At 49.8% G+C, this 15,869-nt stretch overlaps 1 protein-coding gene across 3 annotated transcripts in view; it reads right to left on the bottom strand.

Annotated features, from left to right (window-relative positions):
• The window catches only part of FEZ2 (fasciculation and elongation protein zeta 2), a 94,207-nt gene extending 78,730 nt beyond the window's left edge, over positions 1-15,477 (bottom strand). For all 3 annotated transcript variants that reach the window (XM_075339451.1, XM_075339450.1, XM_075339452.1), the window contains exon 1: positions 14,939-15,477. In XM_075339451.1, the coding sequence (XP_075195566.1) occupies positions 14,939-15,288 (350 nt within the window). In that variant the 5' untranslated portion in view covers positions 15,289-15,477. The remainder of the gene's footprint in view (positions 1-14,938) is intronic.
• Between the last annotated feature and the right edge of the window lie 392 nt (positions 15,478-15,869).

Raw genomic sequence — 15,869 nt, 5'->3', positions numbered from 1 at the left:
CCCAATGAAGTAATTTTCAATGTTTGATAATAATGCAGGACAAAATTATAAACGGTAGCCAAGTTTTCAAAATTGAATAATCAGTAGATCTAATTCTACTATTACACTATGCTAATGCCACCATAAGTGCACACATGAAAAATACCAATTACAAAGAAAATGAAGCCCTCCCATAATGATTTTTTTTTTTTTTACTAAAAGGGAACCTGTAATGTAAAAAATGCTATTAACCGGCTGATATGGGGTTAATCTGCAGTGGAATAACACTACAACTGGCAGGTCACTGCAATAAAAGCCAAGCTACTGGGAAGAAATAAACTTTATTCCGCCCTTCAGCCTCAGGATTTCAGTAATAGAGGGGTGACCAGATTAGCTTTAGTTACCGCTCAGTACATAACGATCGGCGGCTGTAACCGCGCCCCGATACTGACAGCCGGCTCTGTGGTGCATCAGTGCTGAGAACTTACATTGAGGCAACAATTATGGCTCAGAGAATAGAGTGAGCTGGATATTCAGAGGAGTGATGAACACTGAAAAGAGGAGCAGAGCATCATAGGATCCCGCAGAAGGTGGTGGTAGGTGAGGGAATTAATACACAAACTACATGCACATATATACAGGATTACTTAAAAAAATCTTCATGGGAGAGCTTCTTTAATGAAGGACAATGGTGAGCACAACTTTTCAGCCAAAAGCTAAATCCTAACTAGCACAAACATCTAACTTATAACACTGCAGCAAGGTGTGAGGACCTGACCAGGCTGACGCTTACAAGACTGTTCTAAAAATACAGAAGACCCCCAGACAAGGAGACAAACCTGTGTGGTGGAGTGCACTCCAAGACCATGAGGAGCAGATTATCCCATAACCTCATAGGCTTCACAGAAGGCTGGAGGTGGCCATCCAGAAGTGGGCGATTTAGATGCTTTTAGTATTTATTTATTTTTAAACAGTAGAAAACAATTACCGTATTTTTCGCTTTATAAGACGCACCTTTGTTCCCCCAAACTTTGGGGGAAAGTAGGGAGTGCGTCTTATATGTCGAATATAAGGGGGGGGTGATAGAGAGAATATATATATATATATTATATATAGACACACATATACACATACATACATACATAAATACATATATATATATATATATATACACACACATACATACATACATACATAAATAAATACATAAATACATACATACATACATATATACACACACACACATACATACATACATACATACATACATACATATACACACTGCAGGGTCCAGGGGTGGTGGGGGCGCTGGGGGGGGAGGTGAACGCTGCAGGCTGCAGCCTTTGATCTCCTGCTCCCGCTCATATAATATGCACAGCCGCTGTCCATCTCAGGTGGTGCTGAAATCGCAAGCAGTGACGGGCTGGGGGAGCGGTGCATATTATATGTCTCTGCGCCCCCCTGTGATGGCACATGCACCCCCCTGTGTTAGATTTGGCCCCCCTGCTGCTGCTCATCCTAAAATAAAATAGCTTTACTTACCCCCTCCAGCGTTTCTCCCCGTGTCCCTGCTTCCACTGTGATCAGGCACGCAGAGATCTCAGTCTGCTGTGCCGATCACATGACCGCACTGAGAACCAGGAAGTAAGGAAGAGAAGCACGGAGGGAGACAGGAGGGAGATAAACGCTGGAGGAGGTAAGGAAAGAGCGTTTTATTTTACTATGAGCAGCAGCCTGGGGGTGATATCTAACACAGGGGGACTTGTGTGATCTATATAGGGGCCATGGGCAGCACCATGGGGGCGATATCTAACACAGGGGGACTTGTGCGATCTATATAGGGGCCATGGGCAGCACTATGGGGGCGATATCTAACACAGGGGGACTTGTGCGATCTATATAGGGGCCATGGGCAGCACCATGGGGGCGATATCTAACACAGGGGGACTTTTGCAATCTATAGGGGCCATGGGCAGCACAGGGGAACGTGTGCCATCACAAGAGGGCTATATTCAATATAAGGGGGCCATATCCAGATTAAGGGGGCTAATTTTAGGATGGGGGGCTATGAGGGACATAAACCTTATATGATTTGTTAGACGGACATTGGCATTATAAGATGGACCCCATTTAACATTAAAAAAAAATTCTCTTTTCCTTCACCAAATTTGGGGGTGCGTCCTATAATCAGGTGCATCGTATAAAGCGAAAAAAATACGGTAATGGCCGTGCTCCAATACCAAGTGACTGACAGGTAAGGGAATATAGACATTCCAGCAGCAGAGTCTGGATCCCTTCTTTACTGATTTGGGATGGTCATAGAAAAAAAAAAAAATATAATATCTTGTGAATAATAAAAATCAGTCAATACCTTTATAAAAAAAAAAAAAAGTCATTTTTTTAATCCAAGTAGGACTCCGCTTTAGCTTGCTAATGTTAATTAATGTTCTGAAACAGAGAGCGCCTGAAGCCCAGCCGTCCTGCAGATGTTCTCTCAACTAAGAGAACTACCTCTAGGCCTCACTCACACATCTGGTTTCTGTATACATGTTTTTGACAGATAGAACATGTACCAATTATAGTCTATGGGGCTGCTCACATGCCCAGATTGAAAATCATCCATTGAAGTCTATGGCTCTGTGAAAGTCATCTGTGCATTGTCTGTTTTTAATATTGCCATGGGTAAGAGAAGCTTAGCAACTGAAAAACAACTTATAAAAATTACTGATTGTAGAAACTAACACTGATGACAATGTGTCCACTTTTTGTGCAATATAAAAAATGGGATGTCAGGAGGAGACTGATATCAGATTCATGTTTCTTAAGGCATCTCTCCAGTGTTTTTGTTTTTTTTGTTCCCAGAGCTGGAGTGACGCTTTAGATCTCTGCCGTGATGCACAACGAAAAATACAAAACAATACGACAAGGGGGAACACAACAAAAACAGTGGACTCTAGCTCTAGTGAGAGGGGTAGGTGGGCACCTCCTATCCTCACCTGCATTCGTCCCTACTCTCCTAACCAGACCCTGTACAGTCTCCTCGACAGTCGCCAAACAGGATGCCCTGACTAGTGCAATGGCAGGTGGGAGACGCTAGCTCTACCGTTGCATTAAAGGGGTGGTTCACCCATTTTTTTTTTCCCCCAATGATTTTCACTTATTATTGTCTGCATCTTTTTCAATAGCCTCTATTTCCATTTCTGGCACTGAGCGGCGCTATCCTGCACGCTCAGTGCCTGTCACATGACCGCCTGGAGCTGTGGCCGCCGGCATCCTCTGACGTCCCGGCATTTCCGGGCTCTCAAACAAGACGGGTACGTCACAGGATGCCGGCGCCACTCACAGTGACTGACAGGGCTGTGGGCGGTGACTACCGCACGTCACAGCACAGCATCGAGGGGAGGAGCCGGAGAACTTTACTGTGGAGCGGTGAAGGCAGAGCGCGCGCTTACCAGCATTCAGCTGTGGCAGGTACGGGCTCCAGTCTGGAGTACAGGGGGGTTTCCTCCACTGAAATCCCCCCTGTCACGCAAGTATCTGATCACACTGTCCACCCGCCCGCTCTGCTCAGCTGTCAGGAGAACGGGCGGTGTCGGCAGTGTGATCATATACTCCCACCAGCAGCACAGGTGCATGGGACCAATCTGCTCCACTCTGTCACCTGCACTACAAGTCCCAGAGTGGAGACAGTGACATGCTCTGCTCTGACACATAGTTTGCTGCATGTCACTAATTGTCTCCACTATGGGACTTGTAGTGCAGGTGACCGGATGATACATGTCACTGTCTCCACTCTGTGATTTCTGCTGCATAGTACCAACTGTATACACTCTCACCTGCACTACAAGTCCCACAGTGGAGACAGTGACATGCAGCACACTATGTGTCAGAGCAGAGCATGTCACTGTCTCCACTATGGGACTTGTAGTGCAGGTGAGAGTGTATACAGTTGGAACTATGCAGCAGAAATCACAGAGAGGGGCAGTTAGTGACATGTATCATCCGGTCACCTGCACTACAAGTCCCATAGTGGAGACAGATAGTGACATGCAGCACAGAAAGACCAAAGGATAAAAGCTCTATTACCATGATTAGGCAGTGCACACAGGAAGGAGGGGAGGGAACTGTTGTGGTGGAGATCTGAGGGGAGGGAACAGTCAGAATGGGTTGGGAGATAGATTGCTAGTTACTGCAAAGGATTATGGAAGTTGTAGTAACTGAACACAGCAAGTTAAGAGAGAGATTAACTCCATCAGAGCTGGAGCCAGAAATGAAGATGTTATGCTAGACCATGATAAAAGATAATATTGGTAAAATAACGTGATAGATGTGTTTAGAGGCACATAATAGCAAGATTTATAAAAAAAAAAAAAAAAAACAGTTTTGGTAACTGGACAACTTCTTTAAGATGACACAAGGAAAGATAAGATAAACAGGAGAGACAGCAACAAAAGGAGAAAGTTTGGCTTCTGGAACACTCCTTTACAGGTCCTTCCACCAAGGAGGCCAGAATAAAAATGGATTTGTATAGTCAGCAAAGATTGCTGGAAAACCCTGCTCCTTAAAACACAATTGGGCATGGCTATAGAGCAGCTGCCATGCACTTCAGAAAAAGCTAGTAGCAGCAAAACTGACACTAAAGGGTACTTTACATACTGCGACATCGCTAGCAATCTCGTTAGCGATGTGAAATTCTAGATCGCAAGTGCGATCTTTCGAGGTCGCACATAGGTCATTTAACGCATGTGCGATCTCGAAAGATCGCACTTGCAATCTAGAATTTCACATCGCTAACAAGATCGCTAGCGATGTCGCAGCATGTAAAGTACCCTTTAGGCTAGGTTCACATTTCCGTTGTTTTGCATCAGTCACAATCTGCTGCTCTGATAAACAACGCAATCCGTTTGGCGGATTCCGTTGTTTCCCATAGACATATGAGCGGAGGATTGTGACTGATGCCCTTGCGTTGCATCCTCCGCCCGACTGATCAGTCGTGGAACGACTGACCGTCGGGCAGCAGGAACGCAGAGTGTAATATTTTTTTGCAGCGGAATCCTTAGGATTTCGCCGCACATGCTCTCTCTCGGCGGCCGTGAGCGAGCAGCCGATCACCCGGAGGCCGGCTGCCGTGAGCGATCAGCTGATCACCCGGAGGCCGGCTGCCGTGAGCGATCAGCTGATCACCCGGAGGCCGGCTGCCGTGAGCGATCAGCTGATCACCCGGAGGCCGGCTGCCGTGAGCGATCAGCCGATCACCCGGAGGCCGGCTGCCATGAGCGAGCAGCTGATCACCCAGCTGCTGTGAGCGATCAGCTGATCGTTCTCTCGCTCTCGTTTTACAAAGGAATGCGCTTTCTAATTCCAATTATTGTCATCTGTTGTACAACGCATCAGTCACAAGCATCAAGCAACGCATGTGACTGATGCAAAACAACGGAAATGTGAACCTAGCCTAACTGATTCAGTACCAAGAGAAACTAAACAATATTTAAATGTAGAGAGCCAGGTGGAGGTGAGAGGCTTCAGTCCTAAAGCTGTCACTAGTCTCCAAAAACAGGGAGATGTCCATGACAAGGCAGCTGAGGCTACTTTCATATTTGCGTTGAACGGCATCCGTTGCATTGTGTGACGGATGCAACGGATGTGTTGCATTTAGTGGCACAACGGATGCAATGGATCGTACTAAACAACGGAATCTTTATTTTTTTTTTTTCTTCTTTCGTTTTACCTGTGGCAGACTATTGTGAACGATCAGCTGACCGCTCACAGCAGCCGGTTGATCAGCTGATCGTTCACAGCAGTCGGTCGCCAGGTTATCAGCTGATCATTCGGCCGCCGAGAATGTGTGAGGGGGCGAAGTGCGGGGTTTGTGGAGCCGAGCGGGAACATGGCACCGAGGACGTCAGTGCAGCGAGGAATGCAAGGCTGGGGATAGGTGAGTGCGAGTGTGTGTGTGCGTGCGTGTGTACACGTGGAGTGAAGTGCGGGAGAGGGCGGAGCCGAGCGGGAAAGTCTCGGGCTCCCTGCACCCGTAGCCAGGGTAAATATCGGGTAACTAGGGAAAGCGCATGGTTTAGTAACCCGATGTTTACCCTGGTTACGAGTGCAGGGAGCCAGAGAGAGCATGCGCAGCAAAATCCTACGGATTGCGCTGCTCAAAAAACGTTACATGCAGCGTTCCCTCCGCCCAACGCAGCGTTAAAATAACGACGCTGCGTCGTGCAGCGGATGCAACGCAAGACCATCCGTTGCTATCCGTAGCTAATAGAAGTCTATGAGGAATATAACGGTTTCCTGCAACGGTTACCGTAATTCCTCAAGGCTGCGGATAGCAACGGAAGCCGTCCAACAGAAGTGTGAAAGCAGCCTGAGAAATAAGTCTGTGCAAGCACCGCCACTGGTAAGGACGGTGCTGTCAGGAAAATTAAAAAAGGAGACATATGCAGATGACAGAGGCAGGTGGAGGGACAGAGCCGAAGACCCTACCCACAGTTCAGCCCCAATGCACTAAAAGCTTATTCCACCCAAACATCAAATGTGGATTACAGAACAACCAAAATGCGAACCTCTTCACTAAAGGCATCTATTGAATCTGTAACAGCACCAGTATGGCCAGGCCTTTACTTCAACATACTAAATCATGATGACAGGGTGACTTTAAGCTAAGTGGACTTTATCAGACAGTTCTCACTGGGAGCGTGTAGTTCTCCCTTTATGCCGCTGACAAATTATAAGCAGGCAGCAAAATAGCAGAAAAATAACATGCCCCCAGCATAGCTTAGAGCTGGTTTCTCAGTGGGTGGGATGCAGTGATCCTGGTCGCACTCACCCTCAGTGAAAACTCTAAGAACATGGACTTAGTTAATACTTTCATAGCTAATACCACTGCAATGAAGAGGCAAAGAAAGAAAAGAAAAAAACCCCACCAGAATGAATTGTTATTGTGCTCTGCAGCCACTATTACCTTGTATGTCCAATTCAAAATTGATCATTTGGAGAAAGGTCCTCTTTAAAATTCGAAGGGCACTTTGGTTAACCCTGAAAGAAACAGCTTAAGATTTCATTGAGGAGAAAGGTTTCTAGTTCTTGGTCTTCTCTTGCTCATCACCGCTGCATATGAAAGATTCTTCAAAAAACAGCATCAAGGCTGAGACCAAGCATTATAAATCTTTCTCCTCTGTGGAATCTTAAGGCCCTGTCACACACAGATAAATCTGTGGCAGATCTGTGGCTGCAGTGAAATTGTGGACAATCAGTGCCAGGTTTGTGGCTGTGTACAGGTGGAACAATATGTCCATGATTTCACTGCAACCACAGATCTGCCAAAGATTTATCTCTGTGTGTGACGGGGCCTTTAGTCTGTTTCTTTCAGGGTTCATTACAGAAACTTCTACCTGCTTGATTACTGAGAAGACAGTTTTAGGGCTAAGACACACGGCGTGTAAAACGGGCAGAGCGAAACGAGATTACAAAAATAAATGAAATAAAAATCGCATTCCACTCGGACCCATGTTACTCAATGGGGCAATTAGACTGAGAAAACAATCGCAGCATGCTGCGGGTAAAATCCGATCTGTATTCACTAGCACCCATTCCAGTCTATGGGTAAGTTCACACAGTGCGTTTTTCGCGGCGTTTTTGCGCAGTTTTCGGGTGCGTTTTTGATCAGAAAACTGCATGACTTTGCTTCTCCAGCAAAGTCTATGAGTTTTCATTTTTGCTGTCCGCACACAGCGTGTTTTTTTTTAGCTGCGTTTTTGTGGTGCCCACAAAAACGCAGCATGTCAATTATTTTTGCGTTTTTCCACTGCGTTTTCCATCCATTGAGTTCAATGAGATGTTCAAAAATGCAATGAAAACAGCAAATTGCAAATATAGCTGCGTTTTAGTGCATTTCTATGACTAAAAACGCAGCTATAAATGCAAGGGGTGGGTAGTAAAGTGACATGTACAGGAAGAGGATTCCTTCTGTCAGTAAACAGAAGCGTGAATCCTCCCGGTACCGTCACCGCTGCGTCCACCTCCAGTCCTGTGCATGTCAGCTCCCGTGCAGCGCCATGTCTGGGCGGGAGGTGGAGGCAGCTGCGAAAACAAAAGTGAACAGTAGAAAAAAAAAATATGTCATGTTCACCTGTCTGCAGACTCTCAGTGCCATGTCCGCTCCCAGCTCCTCACCCGGTACCGCCGCTCCGGCTGTGTGCAGACGGCCGGGACACCTCCGATAGCTGCAGGACCTGGCGCTGATCACCTGATGCGGTCACCTGACGCATCAGCTGATCGTAAGTCTCGCGGTGACGCCAGCGCCCGGCCGGCTTAACCTGTCAGCGGATGCCGTCAGGAGACTTCATCCCTGATTACCGGCAGCTCCTGCAGTGATGGGACGGGATCAGACTCCGCTCCAGGAGCTGCCAGTAATCAGCACATAAGTGAGTATTTTTTTTTTTGCACTGATGCATCAGCTGATTGTATAAAAGCCGTTTATACAATCAGCTGCTGTGTGATGTGATTCACATCCTAGAACCTGACACATCAACTGTTCACTTTGCCTTCCAGCAAACCTATCAGATGATACTGGATCCGGATTGGATGGCGCGGGACCCTTGACCCAGGATTACTGCGGAGAGGGGTTCTTTATTTCAATAAAGATGGAGTCACTAATTGTGTTGTGTTTTATTTCTAATAAAAATATTTTTCTGTGTGTTGTGTTTTTTTTTTTTATCTTTACTAGAAATTCATGGTGGCCATGTCTAATATTGGCGTGACACCATGAATTTCGGGCTTAGGGCCAGCTGATAATATACAGCTAGCCCTAACCCCATTATTACCCAGCGAGCCACCCGTCACCAGGGCAGCTGGAAGAGTTGGATACAGCGCCAGAAGATGGCGCTTCTATGAAAGCGCCATTTTCTGGGGTGGCTGCGGACTGCAATTCGCAGCGGGGGTGCCCAGAAAGCATGGGCACCCTGCACTGTGGATTCCAATCCCCAGCTGCCTAGTTGTACCTGCCTGGACTCAAAAATTGGGCGAAGCCCACATCATTTTTTTTTTTAAATTATTTAATGAAATTCATAAAAAAAAAAAGCTTCCCTATATTTTTGGTTCCCAGCCGGGTACAAATAGGCAGCTGGGGGTTGGGGGCAGCCCGTACATGCCTGCTGTATCTGGCTAGCATACAAAAATATGGCGAAGCCCACGTCATTTTTTTTTTTGTTTGGGGGGGGCAAAGAAATCCTGCATACAGTCCTGGAAGGAGGATGCTGAGCCTTGTAGTTCGACAGCTGCTGTCTGCTCTCCTGCATACACTATTGGATGGAGGATGCTGAGCCTTGTAGTTATGCAGCTGCTGTCTGCTCTCCTGCATCCAGTAGTGGATGGAAAATGCTGAGCCTTGTAGGTCTGCTCCCCCTGACTCTCCCTCCAGCATACAGTCCTGGATGGAGCATGCTGAGCTTTGTAGTTCTGCAGCTGTCTGCTCTCCTGCATACACTAGTGGAGAATGAAGAACATATGGAAGAAGGAAATGACAACAGACCTTTTTTTTTTTCAACAATCTTTAATGGCAATGTTCACTGATAAAAAAAAAACAAAAAAACCCCCAGAAAAACGCAGTAAGCAAAAACGCAGCAAAACATGCACCAAAACGCGGTAAAAACGCATGCGTTTTTCATGCGTTTTTTTAAAGACGCTGCGTTTGTCCGTTTTTAGAGCTAAAAAACGCACAAAAACGCAGCATCAAAAAAAAACAAAAAAAACAAACGCAGTGTGTGCACATAGCCTATGGGTGTGAGAGAAACACTGCGCATTGCACTGGATAACACCGGAGTGTAGTGCAATAATCGCATCAACTGATAATGGAGGAGTTGTGGAGATTAATCCCTCCCTCTGCGCTGCAGCTGTGATCAGATCGCATCACAATATAATGACACTCGGCTCACGCTTGCAGCAGAGCAGGAACAGAGGGTCATTAATATATTGCATCCAATGCTCTCACATCGGATGCAATACGCTCGTGTGTTCCCAGCCTTAGAGAAAAGGAAGGAAAAAAAAACAAAAACAACTCTGATGAGGCAAGCCACTTGGTCATTTCACCCTACAAAAAAAAAAAAGGGGTTGAACTTGTGGCGTATCTCAGCCTCACCCTTCCTCAAGTTTTTTTTCTTGACTACACATCTGGGCATGCGTAGTTGTGTAAAGACGGTTGTGTTAACAGAATCCATCAAATGACGGATTCTAACGGAATCCGCCACCATAGGCGTCCATTATAAAAACAACGGATGCCAACGGAATCCTGCAGGTTGCGTATTTTTTTTTTCACACTCCGCCAAGCGCAGAAAAACGCTACATGCAGCGTTCCATCCGCCAGGCGGATGCAACGCGGCGTCGGCTGACGGATGCAACGCAAGGCCATCCGTTGCTATCCGTAGCTAATAGAAGTCTAGGAGGAATAAAACTGTTTCCTGCAACGGTTACCGAAATTCCTCAAGACGGTGGATAGCAACAGAAGCAGTCCAACGCAAGTGTGAAAGCGGCCTAAGCTGCTCTCCAGAGAATCCCATCTTCGCTTCAGCATTATTTTCCATGAATTTGATAAAGAGCAGGACAGAAGTCTAGCATTCCTTCAAAGGCAATATCGTAAAGTTTGGTTTTAGAAATGGGGTCACCTTGCTGTAACAATCTCATTTCTGAGTTAGACGGGACCTCTGCATGAGACGCCATACATATCGATTTCGCTGAATCATTGCTTAGAAGCCAGTAAGTCATTTAAAGGGAACGTGTCACCTTGGAAAACACCATTTACCTGTAGATGTAGGGTTAAAGGGAAACGGTCACCACATTTGAGCTAGTTAACCTATTAATATGAGCATACAGGTTATAGATTCCTGAAAATAGTCATAACTGTATGCCACATTGATGAAAAAGAAAAAATTCTTTATGTTAATGCTCTTTCAGGCTACAGGGCGGACGTAGCCCGGAAGATAACATTGCCTCCGCACTTCATTAGCCTCACTCCTCCCAGCAGCATCACTGAGTCCCAATGACATCTGCTTCTGGTCGCGTAATCCCGCACCTGCAATGTTCAACACTTTACTATTCATCTCACCTATGGCCATAGGCTTCACGCTCCTTCTGTACAGAAGCCGGAGATCACTGCTACTGTATACGCATCCCGAGTTCCTTCTCATCCAGAGGAGTGGGCTCACTCACAACTGTACCCAAGAACACTGCCATGAATAAACAATGGGATCTAATCATCCTCCAAAAGCAACAACTTCTCCCAACGATCCTGGAGCAGTTTAGTGATGAGCAAATGAGCAATGCTCTAACATGATGGAGACCATGTCACAGGGCAAATGTGATTACTAATTGGCTTGGTGGGCAAAAACATTGACATTTTGGAGCTATGGACAGGAAACTTCCCAGATTTCAATCCCAATAACAACTTGTGGTCAATCCTCAAAACTCAGGAGGAAAAACAACAAAAACATAGAAACTGTCAAACTCTAAGCACTGATGAGAAGAATAGATTGTGATCAGTGAGGATTTGGCCCAGAAGCAGATCTCCAGCAGAGCAGGATGAAGGGCAGAAGTCTGCAAAAATAAGTCTTTACATAAACTTTATGGATTTATCAATAAAAGTGTAAAAACATATGAAATGCTGATAACGGTACATCAGTAACCATAGAAACATCCCACTAAAAGATTGAAAAATAATGAAACAGCAAGCGTGAACTAAAATTTGTGTCAGTGTCAAAACTTTGTCATTAATGTATTCTGCTACATTGTTTCACCATGTATTGCTGAGATGCATCGCTGCGTAATAGCATAGGGCGCCGAGAACTATCCACCATGTGGCAGTATACAGCACCAATTTATTACTGTATAGCACTACGATTGGTCACCACACGTCAGAATACAGAGCTACTATTGGTCACCACACGTCAGCATACAGCGCTACGATTGGTCACTACACGTCAGCATACAGCGCTACGATTGGTCACTACACGTCAGCATACAGCGCTACGATTGGTCACTACACGTCAGCATACAGCGCTACGATTGGTCACTACACGTCAGCATACAGCGCTACGATTGGTCACTACACGTCAGCATACAGCGCTACGATTGGTCACTACACGTCAGCATACAGCGCTACGATTGGTCACTACACGTCAGCATACAGCGCTACGATTGGTCACTACACGTCAGCATACAGCGCTACGATTGGTCACTACACGTCAGCATACAGCGCTACGATTGGTCACTACACGTCAGCATACAGCGCTACGATTGGTCACTACATGTCAGCATACAGCGCTACGATTGGTCTATCATAGGACAAAAATACCCTTTAAAATCAAATTTTATTGAGAGAATGTTAAAAAATCCCAACCAGTGAAATTTCTAGGTGAATAAGATCAAAGTTTTTTTTGCCCTAGGTGCACAGAAAAAGGAGAGATAAACTGACCCTCACTCCCGCGTGTACCCTACCTGGCAGTGGAGGGCGGCATCCTAATTTACACAATGGTGCCCCGGCTCACAGTGGAGTTCCCCTACCTATCCCTGTATATCCCTGCCAGAACAAAGTACAGTGCCTAAAAAAGTACCATAGTGGTACAATAAAGTGCACAGTGCGGATATCAAAAAACAAGGTTAAAAATAGGCAGGTGCAGGGTAGGGCACGGCGGCACAGCCCTGTGACCACTGCACGGCGGCGGCACACAGCCCTGTGACCACTGCACGGCGGCGGCACACAGCCCTGTGACCACTGCACGGCGGCGGCACACAGCCCTGTGACCACTGCACGGCGGCGGCACACAGCCCTGTGACCACTGCACGGCGGCGGCACACAGCCCTGTGACCACTGCACGGCGGCGGCACACAGCCCTGTGACCACTGCACGGCGGCGGCACACAGCCCTGTGACCACTGCACGGCGGCGGCACACAGCCCTGTGACCACTGCACGGCGGCGGCACACAGCCCTGTGACCACTGCACGGCGGCGGCACACAGCCCTGTGACCACTGCACGGCGGCGGCACACAGCCCTGTGACCACTGCACGGCGGCGGCACACAGCCCTGTGACCACTGCACGGCGGCGGCACACAGCCCTGTGACCACTGCACGGCGGCGGCACACAGCCCTGTGACCACTGCACGGCGGCGGCACACAGCCCTGTGACCACTGCACGGCGGCGGCACACAGCCCTGTGACCACTGCACGGCGGCGGCACACAGCCCTGTGACCACTGCACGGCGGCGGCACACAGCCCTGTGACCACTGCACGGCGGCGGCACACAGCCCTGTGACCACTGCACGGCGGCGGCACACAGCCCTGTGACCACTGCACGGCGGCGGCACACAGCCCTGTGACCACTGCACGGCGGCGGCACACAGCCCTGTGACCACTGCACGGCGGCGGCACACAGCCCTGTGACCACTGCACGGCGGCGGCACACAGCCCTGTGACCACTGCACGGCGGCGGCACACAGCCCTGTGACCACTGCACGGGGGCGGCACACAGCCCTGTGACCACTGCACGGCGGCGGCACACAGCCCTGTGACCACTGCACGGCGGCGGCACACAGCCCTGTGACCACTGCACGGCGGCGGCACACAGCCCTGTGACCACTGCACGGCGGCGGCACACAGCCCTGTGACCACTGCACGGCGGCGGCACACAGCCCTGTGACCACTGCACGGCGGCGGCACACAGCCCTGTGACCACTGCACGGCGGCGGCACACAGCCCTGTGACCACTGCACGGCGGCGGCACACAGCCCTGTGACCACTGCACGGCGGCGGCACACAGCCCTGTGACCACTGCACGGCGGCGGCACACAGCCCTGTGACCACTGCACGGCGGCGGCACACAGCCCTGTGACCACTGCACGGCGGCGGCACACAGCCCTGTGACCACTGCACGGCGGCGGCACACAGCCCTGTGACCACTGCACGGCGGCGGCACACAGCCCTGTGACCACTGCACGGCGGCGGCACACAGCCCTGTGACCACTGCACGGCGGCGGCACACAGCCCTGTGACCACTGCACGGCGGCGGCACACAGCCCTGTGACCACTGCACGGCGGCGGCACACAGCCCTGTGACCACTGCACGGCGGCGGCACACAGCCCTGTGACCACTGCACGGCGGCGGCACACAGCCCTGTGACCACTGCACGGCGGCGGCACACAGCCCTGTGACCACTGCACGGCGGCGGCACACAGCCCTGTGACCACTGCACGGCGGCGGCACACAGCCCTGTGATCACTGCGCGGCGGCACACAGCCCTGTGATCACTGTACGGCGGCACACAGCCCTGTGATCACTGTACGGCGGCACACAGCCCTGTGATCACTGTACGGCGGCACACAGCCCTGTGATCACTGTACGGCGGCACACAGCCCTGTGATCACTGTACGGCGGCACACAGCCCTGTGATCACTGTACGGCGGCACACAGCCCTGTGATCACTGTACGGCGGCACACAGCCCTGTGATCACTGTACGGCGGCACACAGCCCTGTGATCACTGTACGGCGGCACACAGCCCTGTGATCACTGTACGGCGGCACACAGCCCTGTGATCACTGTATGGCGGCACACAGCCCTGTGATCACTGTACGGCGGCACACAGCCCTGTGATCACTGTACGGCAGCACACAGCCCTGTGATCACTGTACGGCAGCACACAGCCCTGTGATCACTGTACGGCAGCACACAGCCCTGTGATCACTGTACGGCAGCACACAGCCCTGTGATCACTGTATGGCGGCACACAGCCCTGTGATCACTGTATGGCAGCATACAGCCCTGTGATCACTGTATGGCAGCATACAGCCCTGTGATCTCTTCCTGCTCTCGGTGGTCCCTGTTCCCGGATTAGGGGGTGGTCTGCCCCTGCACATATGACCAGCCTGTACTTGGCCCCCATAGGTTTGGGCTGTGCCCGGCACTCACTCGTCCTCCTTCATGACGCCGTCCTCGGTGATGGGCCGGACCGGGGCTATGTGGCCGGTGTCGGTGCTGTAGTTGCGGAAACACACCGTCAGCTTCTCGTCAAAGTCGTTGACCAGGTCCTCCATGGACTTGAAGCCTCCCATGATGTCCCCGGAGAAGTTGTTGTCCAGCTCGGTCAGGTCCTCCAGGGAGCTCCGGCCGCCTCCGGGGGGATCGGCTCCGGGGCACGGACCGGGGGAGTTGGAGTTCACATGATCCAGACGGTTCTTCGTCCCGGGAGAAGAGGAAGGAGGACGGAACTCATAGAAGTCCTGCCAGTCCTCGTCAAACTGTGCGAGCGGCGCCGCCATGTCCGTGTGGGGGTCCCGGCTCCGTGAGGGGGCGCTCCCGACACCCCCACTGGTTCCGGACTGCAGGCTCCACCCGCCAACGGGACACACGCCGTCACCTCAGCCTCCGTACGAGGTCCCGGTACCGGCGGCGCGCACGTCCTGTCACTGACTACAGTGCGGGTATCACACAGCGACCGTGTGGGATGTAAGCCTGAATGAAGGGGAATGTGGGAGGAGTCAACGTCACGTGATGCAGGAGAAGGCCGCGCGGCGGCCATGTTAGTTTCTGGCAGGACGTCACTCACTTGTGTGTTTACAACTCAGAGAAGTCACGTGACTTGCGGGTTTCGGGCTCTGCGCTTTTCTGCACGGTTTCCTCAGGTCCCGATAATGTTATATTACACACAGTGAACGGAAATATTTTGGCAGCTTTTGCGCAGGAGAATCAGCAGCGTCTACACATGTTGTATACGGATTTGTTGCAGATCTATTTTTTTTAATACTGATTTAGCACAACAACATTTACATTCTGCCACATTACAAAAAGAATGTAAAAAAAAATTAAATTTCTGCAAATATTCTGACAAAAACTGTAGCGA

This window comes from Anomaloglossus baeobatrachus, chromosome 3 (assembly GCF_048569485.1).
Source record: "Anomaloglossus baeobatrachus isolate aAnoBae1 chromosome 3, aAnoBae1.hap1, whole genome shotgun sequence".
Lineage (NCBI taxonomy): Eukaryota > Metazoa > Chordata > Amphibia > Anura > Aromobatidae > Anomaloglossus > Anomaloglossus baeobatrachus.
This window is presented reverse-complemented; position numbering and strand designations above follow the sequence as displayed.